The sequence below is a fragment of the Phyllobates terribilis genome, unplaced genomic scaffold, assembly GCF_046119375.1.
Source record: "Phyllobates terribilis strain yellow unplaced genomic scaffold, ASM4611937v1 Scaffold_9__5_contigs__length_417890890, whole genome shotgun sequence".
NCBI classification, from domain to species: Eukaryota; Metazoa; Chordata; class Amphibia; order Anura; family Dendrobatidae; genus Phyllobates; species Phyllobates terribilis.
In genome coordinates, this window is record NW_027362769.1 from 110,970,541 (window position 1) to 110,985,637 (window position 15,097).

The 15,097-nt window shown below is 37.6% G+C and overlaps 1 protein-coding gene across 1 annotated transcript in view; it reads left to right on the top strand.

Moving 5' to 3' along the window:
• LOC141161707 (dynein axonemal heavy chain 11-like) overlaps window positions 1-15,097 on the top strand; it is a 1,128,345-nt gene that overhangs the window by 1,069,910 nt on the left and 43,338 nt on the right. The window contains exons 66-67 of the mRNA XM_073646926.1: window positions 7,902-8,144; window positions 10,943-11,125. Coding sequence (XP_073503027.1) covers window positions 7,902-8,144; window positions 10,943-11,125 — 426 coding nt within the window. The remainder of the gene's footprint in view (window positions 1-7,901; window positions 8,145-10,942; window positions 11,126-15,097) is intronic.

The window sequence follows — 15,097 nt, forward strand, 5'->3', positions numbered from 1 at the left end:
CTGCCATAGACTGCCACTTAGTTTGACTCCCTGGGCACGGACCGGGTCACCGCCACGAGACTACTACCCCCATCTGATCCGGATCCGGGTAAGCTCCCCCGTGCGCGCGATGCCGCGCGACGCAGCAGGCCCAGGGGCGCGTCACGTGCATGTATGTATATATATATATATATATATATATATATATATATATATATATATATATATATGTGTATATATATATAGAGAGAGAGAGATATAAATGCATATATAGATAGATATATCTATATACATATAGATATATCTATCTATATATACATGTATATGTATATACAATTGAAAATAGTATATATATATTTATATCTATATATAGATATATATAGATTGATAGATATAGATATATACTACTTTCAATTTTATTATATACACAAACACAATATATATATATATATATATATATATACTATATATATATATATATATATATATATATATATCTCCAAACATATATATTTGTGCATATATATATATATAATAAAATTATGTGTTATATATACACACACATGTATGTATATACACATGGTATATACACACAAATATATGGGTGTGTTATATATATATATACATGCATATTTCTCTGTATATATCATATTATACTGTATATACATATATATGTATATATGTACATATACATGCATATGTACATAAACATGGCATATACACATATATATGTATGTGTGTATATGCCGTGTGTACATGTATGTGTTTATATATATATATATATATATATATATATATATATATATATATATATATGAATATATCTACATATATGTGTGTGTTTGTGTAAATATATACTTTTTGAAAGTATTTATATACATATACATAATATATGTATATGTATACATATATGCACACACACATATATATGTGTATATATAGTGTGTATATATATATAAAACTACATACAGTATATATGTGTATATAGTAGTACATATGCTTCATTATTACAGTATATTAGCAAATTGGTATTCAGAATTGTAATGTCTTGTCTGTTAACCTTTACTATGTATCTCAATTCAAGTCCAGCACATATAATGTAGATATATTGTGTGCTATAAAACATAGGAACACTGACAATACATATGGTAATTACATAAAACCAATTTTTCTCTGCACTACGCATGTAATTAGAGATGTTTTTATTCAATGAAATTAACTGTGATGATGTTAATTACAAGAATTTACAAGTGTTATTGTGAGTTTCTATATTTCATTTTATATTGCATGAAAAAAAAATCCCCAAAGACAGAGATGTTTTTTAAAATCTTTTTAAAGTTCGAATTAAACATAAGGAAACATGTGGTCAATTATTCTAGGAAAGGTGTGTATTACATACCACAGCTCACACTGAAAATAAAGCTGATGTTCAAACTGATTTCCACAAAGAGGGTATTTAAAGCATCTAACCACCAACCCATTGTCATTGCACTGAATTACAGGATAATATGGTTGCAGCTCTCACCTGCCTACTAATGGTGGCCGGCCACTTTTTATTACAATGGATCTGGGGCCAGATTTCACAATAAAAACTGCATACACTATTAAACTGATCTCTTAGACCTTATGATACTGGTGTAATTACTTTGAAAATCCATGTGAGAATGGCTGTCAGAATCTTTTATGAAGGTTTTTCCTCTTGAGAGCCGGACTCACAAAATGCTCTTTTTAATATCAGAATTATACAGCCATTCTGACATGAAGTTTTCAAGTACATCAGCATCATCCGGTCTAAAAGATCTATATTGCAATGCATACAGTTTGCAATATGAAATCTGGTGACTGGTCCACTTTTAACCCCTTGTGGCCAGCATTACTAGTACACTAGCCACAAAGAAGAAATAAGTAATGCAATATGCAGTCAAAACTGCACTAAACATACACTGAGTGAATGTAGGAGATTTCTGTGATTATAGCAGATTTCTATGATTATAGCAGATTTCTTTGAAGGTTGCAGATTTCTGTGATTATAGCAGATTTCTGTGAAGGTAGCAGATTTCTGTGATTATATCAAATTTCTGTGAAGGTAGCAGATTTATGTGATTATAGCAGATTTCTGTGATTATAACAGATTTATGTGATTATATCAAATTTCTGTGATTACTGCAGATTTCTGTGATTATAGCAGATTTATGTGAAGTTAGCAGATTTTTGTGATTACTGCAGATTTCTGTGATTGTAGCAGATTTCTGTGAAGGTAGCCGATTTCTGTGATTATATCAAATTTCTGTGAAGGGAGCAGATTTCTGTGATTATAGCAGATTTATGTGAAGGTAGCAGACTTCTGTGATTATAGCAGATTTCTGTGAAGGTAACAGATTTCTGTGATTATAGCAGATTACTGTGATGGTAGCAGATTTTTGTGATTATAGCAGATTTCTGTGATTGTAGCAGATTTCTGTGATTATAGCAGATTTCTGTGATTATAGCAGATTTCTATGGTCATAGCAGATTTCTGTGAAGGTAGCCGATTTCTTTGATTCTAGCAAATTTCTGTGAAGGGAGCAGATTTCTGTGATTATAGCAGATTTCTGTGAAGGGAGCAGATTTCTGTGATTATAGCAGATTTCTGTGAAGGGAGCAGATTTCTGTGATTACTGCAGATTTCTATGATTATAGCAGATTTCTGTGAAGGTAGCAGATTTATGTGATTATAGCAGATTTCTGTGATTATAACAGATTTCTGTGATTATATCAAATTTCTGTGATTACTGCAGTTTTCTGTGATTATAGCAGATTTATGTGAAGGTAGCAGATTTCTGTGATTACTGCAGATTTCTGTGATTGTAGCAGATTTCTGTGAAGGTAGCCAATTTCTGTGATTATAGCAGATTTCTGTGAAGGTAGCAGATTTCTGCGATTATACCACATTTTTTTAAGGGAAGCATACTTCTGTGATTATAGCAGATTTCTGTGAAGGTAACAGATTTCTGTGATTATAGCAGATTACTGTGATGGTAGCAGATTTCTGTGATTATAGCAGATTTCTATGAAAGTAGCAGATTACTGTGATTATAGCAGATTTCTATGAAGGTAGCACATTTCTGTGATTATAGCAGATTTCTATGAAGGTAGCACATTTCTGTGATTATAGCAGATTTCTATGAAGGTAGCAGAATTTAATTGGAAGATCAGTAATGTGTTATTACCACTATATCACTTTTATTAGTTACCTGTGATGCATTTTAGTAGCTTACTGAGATGTGGGGAAGACACAGATCATGTATTTCCTGGTTACCTGGTCTCCAGTGGTGCAAAAATTATTAATAAATACAAATAGTAATTTGCAAAATAAATACATAAAAAAGCAAATAATAACAATGATAAAAAAAAACTATGAAAAAAAAAAAGGAAAAAATCCCTGCATATCTCTACTAACTCACAATCAAACACAAATACATTTTTTGAGCGTTAATACATTCACATCAAAAGAAATATACATTACCCAAAACATACAGTAATTAATTTCGGCTACAAATATGTATCTGTCTTTTACTTTCTTTATCAACAATTTGCAAAGAAATGTTTGCGCCTGGATCACTATCACCCATGTGCAGATGATGCAGCTAAAGCTGCAGGATCCTATAAGGTGGACTTGTCTTCTGAACGTCTAGACCCAAAACGGGCCCAGTCATCAAAGGGTTAAGATTGTTTACAAAGATCAATACGACTTACATCTTGATGTAATACTAGTAGAACTAGATTGGTTCATACTTAACAACTGCACTCGTTTTTCATTAAATACATATGTGCCCATTTGCAAATTAAATTATTTTTTTTTTTATGAAAATTCTCCCTAACTTTTACCAAATGTTCTAGTATTTCCATATAAAAAAAAGATAAAGGGGAAAAAAAAAACAGACAAACAACAAACAAAAAAAAAATTGTTTTATTGTGAATGCTGAGATGTTGGAAAGCTGAACGGTGTAAATAACTATTTCAGCTGAGATCTTGCAGACCTGCATGTAAAGCAATTAAAGTAAATGACAATCATATTGCTGGGACAATCAAAGCTCTATGTGGCATGTTTAATTGTAAGGCAAACATGTCCATGATGCGACAGAAAAGCCATGTCGTGTTAACCTTCCTCATTATCGCCACTTCCTGCATAACGGAGGGATAATCACACTGTACACAAGCAGGCATTGTGGAAGTGGAGATTTTCATTGGGATAATGCTTGTGAGAGATATTTCCCAGATGCAACAAGATCCTGGTGCATTCTACTGGAATATGATGAATAAACGAACAATAATACAAGACAATAATTAAAGGAGTTATCCCAACAACAACATTCATCACCTATCCACAGGAGAAGGTGAGAAGTTTATAATTCCAGGGGTATGACCATTGAGACCCCCACTGATCATGAGAATGGGGTTCCCATGTGAATAGACCAATCGTGCGCATAAATGACCCTTACTCCATTCACTTTCTTTAGAAGCGGTGGTCACACATGTGCACTACTGCTCTATTTACACAGGGAATACGGGATCTCCTTTCTTGTGATTGGTTTGGGATCCAAGTGATCATAGCCCCTCCGATCATACATGTATCAACTGTGCGGTGGATAGGTGATAAATGTTGATGTGGAGCAAAGGTGCATTTACACTGCACGATTATCAGAAATGAGAATACTTAAGAATTCTACTGACAATCGTGCAGTGTAAACAGGCAGCCGATCAACCAATGAGTAGGCAAAATGCTCCACTCGTTCAGTCTAAAATGATCTTTTGATTTTTTTAGCGTGCTCGGCAGCGCATCGTTCATTTTTGAAGGACTTATGCTGCCTATAACAATGGCAGCCTATTGCCACCGAACAATCTATTACTGATTGTTCAGTACACATTTGAAGCGTGGTTTGCCTGTGTAAACAGGCTATTAAATGACCGTCGACCAACGAACATGTTGCCAGTCAGTGGTGGCTTAACGATGCACATTGCGAAGTTTAAATAGACCTTCCTTCACCCCTTTATTGATTCTAATAGAAACCACGTGAATAAACCTACAGCTTAAGCCACATTCAGACGTCCATGTGGCACATACGTGTTCTAGCCGTTTTTTCTAGGATAGAACACGTACCCATTGTAGTCTATGGGGCTATTCACATGTTAATGTTTTTTCATGTCTGTATGTCCATGCAAAACTCTCGAAGACATGTTAGTTTTGCTCCGGTATCATGGATGAAAAGTGCCAATACAAGTCTATGGGTCCGTGAAAAACACGTACAGCACACGGATGGCTGTCCGTATTTAACATTGAAAATGCTAGGAAAAGCTTTATAATTTATTTATCCATCTGTGAAAAACACTGATGGTGAAAACGGACACACAGATCGTACACTGATGACACCAGTAACATTTTTTCACATATGTATTTAAACATGGATGTGTGAATGAGGCCTTGTACTGAGTGCACCAATTATTTCCAGAAGTGTGTTATGGCTTGACTCTGGGGATCAATCCGGTGACCTCTGGCTATGTGGTCAGTTTCCTTCCCTTTTGGACCACAGCCTGTGTTGTCTCTGTCCGACTGCTGATAATGCTCTTGTCTTTCTTTTGCTTAGCTTTCCTGTTTTGCTTCTGTGTAGGTGTTTTCACTCCCTTGTGTGGTTTGTCCTATCACATCTTGGGAGGGGCTATTTATACTCTCCTGGCACATACAGTCTTTGCTGACTATATTCCAAGTTAGATGGATGTTTGGAGTCCCAGCTCCCCAGTTAAGGATTATCTTGCTGAGGTTTTCCTTATTGCTTCTCCTATGGTTTGTTTGCATGTTCCCCTTCTCAGCACTCTTCCCATTTTGTTACATTTAGAGTCTGGGAGTTTCCACATATACCAAAGGTCTTTTTGAGTTCCTTTCTTTTTCTCCTGTTTTTCATGTATGACTATGTGAACACATCCTTAGCTCTGTGTCTCACCCTCTGTCTGTGTGCACTACATTCTTTTGTTGTGATTTTGGGTTACACTCTGTGAATAGTTGAGGGTGCAGTTAATGACACTCGGAGTCAGCCGATATTGAGAGGAGGTGCCATTGCGTAATTTTAATTTGCCAACCTCCGCGGTCAGGCGGGAACGAATCAGGTTCAAGTTAGGGATTTGCCTAGTCTTTATAGGAACCTGTGATGTGCAGGTTGAACATCTCCCCTGGTTTGATCATCCCCGTGCGAGTGTTAGGACTCAGTCATAACAAGTGTTCCCTACAGCTGAGATCACAGACTGTCCTAGACTATATTTGAATTCTGTATCAGTCAGTGGAATTATAGCAGAGGGGGTACAGGAGCTGCCTACATTTACAAGCACTAATCTGTTCCATGTAATATAGGAAAAGATTAACACAACCTGAAATTTTTTGGGGACCATTAGTCAATGTGGACAATACACAAACCAAAAACATGCCTATCTGAATGAGCCACAAGATCCTCTCTTTGATCCCCAGCAAAATTCATAAGGCAAAATTGTTTAATTGACAATTATTTTCCAGTCTTTCAAATATTCAAATGTTATTTATACAAATTGCCTCTACAGAGAGGAAGAGGATTAGAATTCTAGCGCCAACTACTGGAAGTAGCAATCCTAAAAGTCAATATTGACTCCTTAATGACTTAGGATAAAAGCCAAACCAGATACTCTACTAGCTGACATGTGTTTGGGGTCTTGCCCCTTCTCAGTGCAAAGCAAGAAATCTTATTTGGATGTATGAGAGGCTTCTGACTGCTGTCTGAGTTATTGTACTGCATGAATACAACCCAGCCAGACAAGACATTGGCATTGTCAATGTTCTGCGCACCCATAAACTTGTATGTTCTAGGTGCTATTTTGTGACACCCATGGAGATGTCACTTTCTATTTTCCAGTTCTCAGGCCATGGGGCATGGGAGATAAATCTAAACCATCATTGTTATTGAAGGCATGATGATTCCAACACAAACACTTAATACTAGTCATATCAGATTAAAAGTCTGTTACATAAGTGATACATAATTAAATTACATAGAAATATGTAGCAACGATAAAGAAATTTAATCTCTATATTGTAAAGGGTTTCACATAGTTATGGGACCCACCAGAGTATCCTCTAGTGCCTTTGAAAAGAAGCTGAATCTTGTAGATTTTATACACTACAGTCTCATGTGTTTTCCTTTTTGGTTCATTTCATCTACACTTGTATCTTTCCAAAATAGTCTTATTTTAAGGATCTGAGAAAAAAAAGTGTAAGCAATCAGACACCCCCTCCCCCTGCCAATTCCAAGCCATCATGCCAGAGACTGAAGATCATCCTACAGAACTATTTTCTCCTTTGATGAGATTTACAGCACCGCATAGACTGTAGCTTTATGTTCCATCACATGTTTCCTGCCTCATATTTTAAGCCTTAAAATACTTGACCCTTAATATTATTCATGCTGTAAGTTAGTCAAACTTGCTGCACAGAGCAATAGAAGCAGCGTGCACCAAGCCAGACGTTCTCTTGATCTCTTGTAACAATGACTGAAAAGAATTGCAGGGACAAGAGAATTAAGGACAGAGATCCCGCTGGTCAAAGCACAGGAAACTTGGATCTGTCGCCACCCTGCTAAGAAGGATTATTTCTGTTTTCTGTCATATTCAATGAAACTCTGTTATATCACAAATCTGAGGGTCTCCAGTGGTCTGAAGGAGGATAATAAAAACAAACATGGAAAATAAAAACTCTATAGAAACGATGGCAGCCCATGATATCTGCCAACACAGTCTGGACACTTTTCTTGAAATAATGTCACTGATGGTAATTTTCCCTGAGTCCCTACCAATATCCCCGGGAGATTCAGTGTGAAGTATTTTCTGTTATGATGATTACATCCAATGTTCTCTTTTTTCTCCAGTTTGATAGGAAACTCGCCTTAGCTCCTGGATTTGTGATACCCTCTAACCTTGACTATCAAGGCTACCATAGATACATTGATGAGATGTTGCCACCTGAGAGCCCCGTCCATTATGGCCTCCACCCTAACGCAGAAATTGAATTCTTAACTGTGACTTCAGACAATCTCTTCCGTACATTGTTAGAATTACAGTCACGAGATTCTATAAACGGGGAAGGAGCACCTCAGACCGAGGAGGAGAAGGTTAGTGTCATTATTCTGAGCATGTACTGGATAAGACTGAGACTTGGTGTGTGATCGTCACATCATCATATCTTTCTGTTTATTTATTGGGCAGGAATCTTTTGCACTTTTTTGGTATGTTTTTAATGCAACACATGCTACAGACAGGTCCTTGTATAAGAACTTCATATATCTGATTCACGAAAATGATTTTAAGGAAGTCCGTCCGCTCCCAAAGTTTAAGGCTCAATGCACACAATGCGTTTTTAATGCTTTTTGTTATCCATATATAATTAGAAAATGCGTGATTAATTCCCACATCCGCTATCATGGATTTTGATACATTTTTACTGCTGTGAATATGTGTTTTGGTACATTTTTGGACAGCCCTTTCTATTCCTGTGAGATCACCTTCCTATTGAAAGTCACCCCTGCTTCTTTTGATGCGGAAATGCAAGTAAAACGCATCAAAAATGCAACATTTGCACATGTGGTAAATTAACTCCCATGGCACTCTATGTGGAAAAAAACCCACATCAATATGTAGAAACAATTTAAATGCAACTTTTTCCTCCCCATCGTCTTTCTTAGGTTAAAATAATAAACGTAGATGTTTCTCACCCTTTTCAGGTCCAGCGCTGGCTCTCTGTTACTACACGTTTTTTGTGGACAGGCTGCAGTGCTGACATTACAACTACAGAGCATGTGACCGCTGCAGCAAATCACCGGGCTCAGTGGCTTTGCCAATGTAGCCAGGAAGCTCTTTAAAGGGAATCTGTCACCAGGTTTTTGCCACCTAATCTGAGAGCAGTATCATGTAGGAGTAGAGACCCTGATTCCAGTGATGTATCACTTATTGGGCTGTTTTCTGTAGTTTTGATCAAATCACTGTTTTATCACCAGGAAATTATCAGTAGAGGACTAGTAACCTTGCTACCATATAGTCCCCCATATTCATGAGCTCCCTATAATCCCCACCACTGATTGGCAGCTTACTGCCTATGCACAGTGTACACAGAAAGCTACCAATCAGGTGTGTAGGCGGGTTATCTAGAGTTCAACATTCAGAGAACTGATAGATAAAACAATGATTTTATCAAAACTGCAGCAAGCAGCCCAGTAAGTGACACATTGCGGGAATCAGGGTCTCTACCCCTACATCTTGATGGGGTAGCAGAAACCTAGTGACAGATTCTCTTTAATATTATCTCACCTAAAATTCACCTGATCTTGCTAGTAGTGACATCATCAAATGTATTGAAAATATTTTTTTAAACATTTGTATATAAATTTATATATATTTTTTTAGAATTTTATTAAACAAACTTTTTTGATATCTGTAATTAATAGGGTAAGTTTTTTTTAAAAAAAATATTCCAGGATACATTACTAGCTATAAAAATCAACAAATATTATCAGTTAGGGTAAAGATCGTGAAATAAAGAAACTTCCCTTATTGTATTTATTTTGCATGTGTTCATAGTACATTATAGCTTGTAATTGTTGTATTTGCTCATTAAAGTCACTTGAAGAGGTAGAATTCGAGTGCAGTATTGCCTTTTAGTTAAAATCCCAAAGGATAAATACAAAAAAAATCTCAGACCTTTTCTTGTAGTGACGAAAACTCATTAAAAGTGGAGAGTTTAATGAAGAGCATCATTGTGATCTAAGGATGATCCCAGGCAGGAGCCTCTGTTACACAAGGACTCATTAACGTGTTTAGAAGATGCTCTATTTATTTTGCTTGTTTTCTATGTAAATTTTCCAGTTAAATGTTACTGATTGACCATACTGGTATTAGCATTAAACATATCAACAGGAATCCTGTAACCTACTCCTAATAAGTATGTTATTGGACTACGGTTTGTAGAAATATAAGCTATGAGCATCCCAGTAGTGCAGATTTTATGGTGTACACCAGGGAATTTATATGTTGGTCGGAATAAACTAATAGACATTACTTCCCCTGAATTCCCCGGAGCGACAACCTTTTCTGTTCTACCAGATGACCTCTACGCTGATAGCACTCTCATTAGAAGTGTGACTATAAATAATATATATTCCTAAAACTAGAGATGCGTAAGCAGTACCAAGTGTATGTATCATGGAGGCAAAGAAGTGCAAGAGCGTGCAGATCCATTACTAGGAGAAGTGCACAGTTTTTCCATAGGACCCTTTCACCTTTAGGTATTTATTTATTTATTTTTTATTTTACTCACTTATATAGCGCCATTAATTCCACAGCGCTTTACAGACATTATGGCCACTGTCCCCATTGGGGATCACAATCTACATTCCCTATCAGTCTTTGGAGCGTGGGAGGAAAGCAGAGAACCCGGAGGAAACCCACGCAAACACGGAGAGAACATACAAACTCCTTGCAGATGTTGTCCTTGATGGGATTTGAACCCAGGACCTGCAAAGCAACAGTGCTAACCACTGAGCCAGAGTGCTGCCCTACACATGTATGCAGATGTGTGTGTCCGACTCATGCATGTCTGTACAGTTCTTACCTGTATTATTATTAACCCTCTCCAATTGTATTCATAAATATCTTATCAAATATATCAATGTCGATTATTGCATGCATAAATATGTTATCAAATGTATGAATGTCGATTATTGTGTGCATAAATATCTTATCAAATGTATCAATGTCGATTATTGTATTCATAAATATGTTATCAAATGTATAAATGTCGATTATTGTATTCATAAATATCTTATCAAATGTATCAATGTCGATTATTGTATAGAACTTCCTTTAAAAGGTATCGGTACTACAAGTGACATTATTATAACTTTTTTTTCCTTCCCAGGTTAAAGCTTTCCTAGATGACATCCTGGATAAACTCCCTGAAGGATATAACATGGCAGATATAACCTCAAAGACAGCGGACCGGTCTCCATACATCCTTGTGTGCTTTCAAGAATGTGAGAGAATGAATCTCCTCCTTCACGAAATCAGACGTTCTCTAAAGGAGCTGGATCTTGGTCTTAAGGTATCAAATATACCTATAAGCAGCACTCCTAATAAATATAAAGAAAGTAAGGGACTTTTTATTAGCCCATGTGGCAACGTTTTGATTCCATAACAGAACTTTTCTCAAGCAACAAATTTTGATTGTGATCAATATACAAAAAAATGCTTAATACAATCATATAAAATACTTGAAAAGTGTACAGATAAATGTGGAATTATGAGTGGAATCATGTTAGTAAATTAAATGCTGACAGCATTTATGTGTACACTTTTCAAATATTTTATATGTTTGTATTGTGCATTTTTTATATATTGATCACTAATTATATTACTTGTATATTGATTGCTACTTGTACAGTATATATACACGTGGTCAAAATTGTTGGTACCCCTCGTTTTATGAAAGAAAAACCCTCAATGGTCACAGAAATAACTTGAATCTGACAAAAGTAATAATAAATTAAAAACACGCGGGTTACCAACAATTTTGACCACGTGTGTAAATCCACATTCTTGAGAAAGGTTCAGTTATGTAACCAAAAGGTTGCCACATGGTCTAATAAAAAGTTCCTTACTTTTTTTCATATTTATTATGAGTGCTGCTTATTTTTATTTTATTTTTTATTTTTATGTTATGTTGGACCAAGAGGAAATCTGTACAAAAAGCTATAGTGTTTTGGAGCCACATATAGAAATGTTGATAATATATTGTCTGCATCGTATCATAAAATTTAATTGTGAGCTTATGGCTCGGTCCCTAAACCTCTAAAGGTGAAGAGTTTGTCCTAACTACTTTTCTAAGGAACTAAAAATGTAGCAAAATGATTTTTACATAGTAAGTTAGATAACTTGCTAAAGCAGTCTCGTTATCCTAGATGCCCCTATTCTCTACTAGCCGCTGTATTTCTAGTCACGGCCGTCTGTCTTCAAGTCTTGTGCTCGACTAAAAGTAGATTGGATACAACATTGTTGAAAAATATAAACAAGATACTTTACAATTGGCACGGCTTATACAATATATATCACAAAAGTGAGTACACCCCTTACATTTTTGTAAATATTGTATTATATCTTTTCATGGGACAACACTGAAGATATGAAACTTTGATACAATGTACAGTAGTCAGTGTACAGTTTGTATAACAGTGTAAATTTGGTGTGCACACACTGCTATTAATGTCTAAACTGTTGGCAAAAAAGTGAGTACACCGCTAAGTGAAAATGGCCAAATTGTGTTAAAGCGTCAATATTTTGTGTGGACACCATTATTTTCAAGCACTGCCTTAACTCTTTTTGGCATAGAGTTCACTAGAGCTTCAGAGGTGGCCACTGGAATCCTCTGCCCTCCTCCATGATGACTGTTATGATCTGCAACATGTACTAAGGAAAGATATGGGAAAACTGTCCCTACAGTAAGACTAAGCTGAATCCCTACGATGTAGCGGGCTGCCTGTTCCTAGTGAACAGACCCACCTTAGTACTCGGCTAGTCTGAACGAAGACCTATAGAATTAAGGGAGGGTCCCTAAAAGAACTAAGGACTGAGACAAAATGGGACACCTCCTAAACAGAGAAAATTTACTAGGGGTCCCAGAGGACCAAGCGAACTGACAGAGAAAGGCACCAAAGCACCAGGCTAGAGAAACAGTCAAACACTGAAGTCCAGCACAGCCATAAGGGCGGAGCTGGAATATAAAGGCAGATGGTCACGTGACCGCAAAACACAAGATGGAAAAAACAAACAGGAGGGTTCTAACAGTACCCCCTCTTTTATGAGGATCCTCCGGATCCTCCAGGCCCAGGCCTATCTGGAAACCTCCTGTTGAAAGCTTTAACAAGCCTAGGAGCAGAGACATCATCCGTCCTTACCCAGGAGTTGTCTTCGGGACCGAAACCCTTCCAGGAGACAAGATACTGTAATCTCCCTCTATGCCATCTAGAATTCAAGATACGAGAAATTTCATATTCGCCGTCTTCCACCTCAGGAGGAACTGTGACAGTGGCATCTCTATAAGATACATCAGCCTTTTTCATCAAGGAAACACAAAACACAGGATTAATCTTCCAGGAAATAGGGACATCCAACCTAACAGCAGACAGGTTAACGACCTAAAGCACTTTAAATGGACCCACAAACTTAGGACCCAATTTTTTAAAGGGAATCCTCAACCACAGGTTCTTCGAGGACAACCAAACCATGTCACCCACAGTAAAGAAAACCTCCTTACATTTCCTGTCAAAATACTTCTTGAACTTCTTGTTAGCCTCTTGAAGGTTGCAACGTACATTAGTCCAAACTCTCTCCAAATCACCGGAAAAATTCTCCTCCTCCAGCACCGCCGACCCCAATTTGTAGAATGAACCAAAAAACAGATGTCTCCCAGTACAACAAAAAAAAGGAGAACACCCAGCAGAGGAGGATGTATGATTGTTAAGAGCAAATTCTGCGAGAGGCAGAAACTCAGACCACACCTCTTGATTGTCCGCCACAAAACAACGCAAAAACTGTTCAACATCCTGGTTCTTTCTTTCAGTCTGTCCATTAGACTCAGGATGATAACCAGACGAAAATGACAAATGGACTCCCAACCTGTCACAAAAAGCACGCCAAAAGCGAGCCACAAACTGAGGTCCTCTATCAGAAACAATATCCGTGGGAACGCCATGGAGCTTGACAATCTCCTTAACAAATGCCTTAGCGAGTGTCTTGGCGCAGGGCAACTTAATGAATGGAACCAAATGACACATCTTACTAAAACGGTCCACGACCACCCAGATGACAGTAAAACCCTCGGACACAGGAAGATCAGTAATAAAATCCATTGTGAGATGCGTCCAAGGCGCACTAGGAACCTCCAGTGGGCAAAGCAAGCCTGCAGCAGGAGTATGTGAAGCCTTTGACCGTACACTGACGCACCCACTTGATGACTTCCTTCTGCCATCCAGGCCACCAAAAACTGCGACTGATAAGTCTCTTAGTCTCCGAAATTCCTGGATGACCAGCCAACCGAGACTCATGACACTCCACAAACAAATCCTTCCTAAAGGCTCTAGGCACGAACAACCTCCCCCATGGGGAGTGTTAGATGGAGCATCATCTTGAGCTTTCAGAATCCCATTCTCCAAAACGGAGTCCAAAGCCGCCACTACAACTCCTTTCTGTAAAATGCTCTCCTCCTCCTCGGCACCGACCGTAGGAGAGAAGCTGCGAGATAAAGCATTGGCTTTAACATTCTTAGTACCAGGGATATAGGTAACAGAAAAATGAAACCGAGAAAGTGCCCACCTAGCTTGACGGGCATTCAAGCGCTTGGCAGCATCCAGATAGATCAAATTCTTATGATCTGTGAAAACCTGAATAGGAAATCTAGCGCCTTCCAAAAAATGACGCCAATGTTCAAACGCAAGTTTAATAGCCAGCAACTCCCGATTTCCAACATCATAATTCTGTTCGGTTTCCGAATTTTTTTTCGAAAAGAAGGCACAAGGATGTACTCCACCCTTGTTCTCCTGAGACAAAACTGCTCCGACCCCCACCGATGACCCCCACCTCGACCAAAAAAGGCTTGGTCTCATCAGGCTGCATAAGGATAGGGGCAGAACTGAACCTCTCTTTGAGATACTCAAACGCTTCAATGGCCTCAGTAGTCCACTGGGCCGTATTCGCACCTTTCCTGGTGAGATCGGTTAGAGGTTTAACAATTACATAAAAATTCTTAATGAATTTCCTGTAATAATTGGCAAAACCCAAAAATCTCTGTATGGATTTCAAACCAATAGGCCTAGGCCATTCCTGCACAGCCTGAACCTCGCTGGAGACAATGTAGCCCAAAAAACGAATTTTCTGCACAGCGAACTCACATTTCTCCAGCTTAGCAAAGAGTGAATTATCACTCAGTAACTGCAAAACTTCACGTACACTCCGCCAATGGGACTCCAGATCTGGTGAATAAATCAAAATGTCATCCAAATACACAACCACATTCTTACCA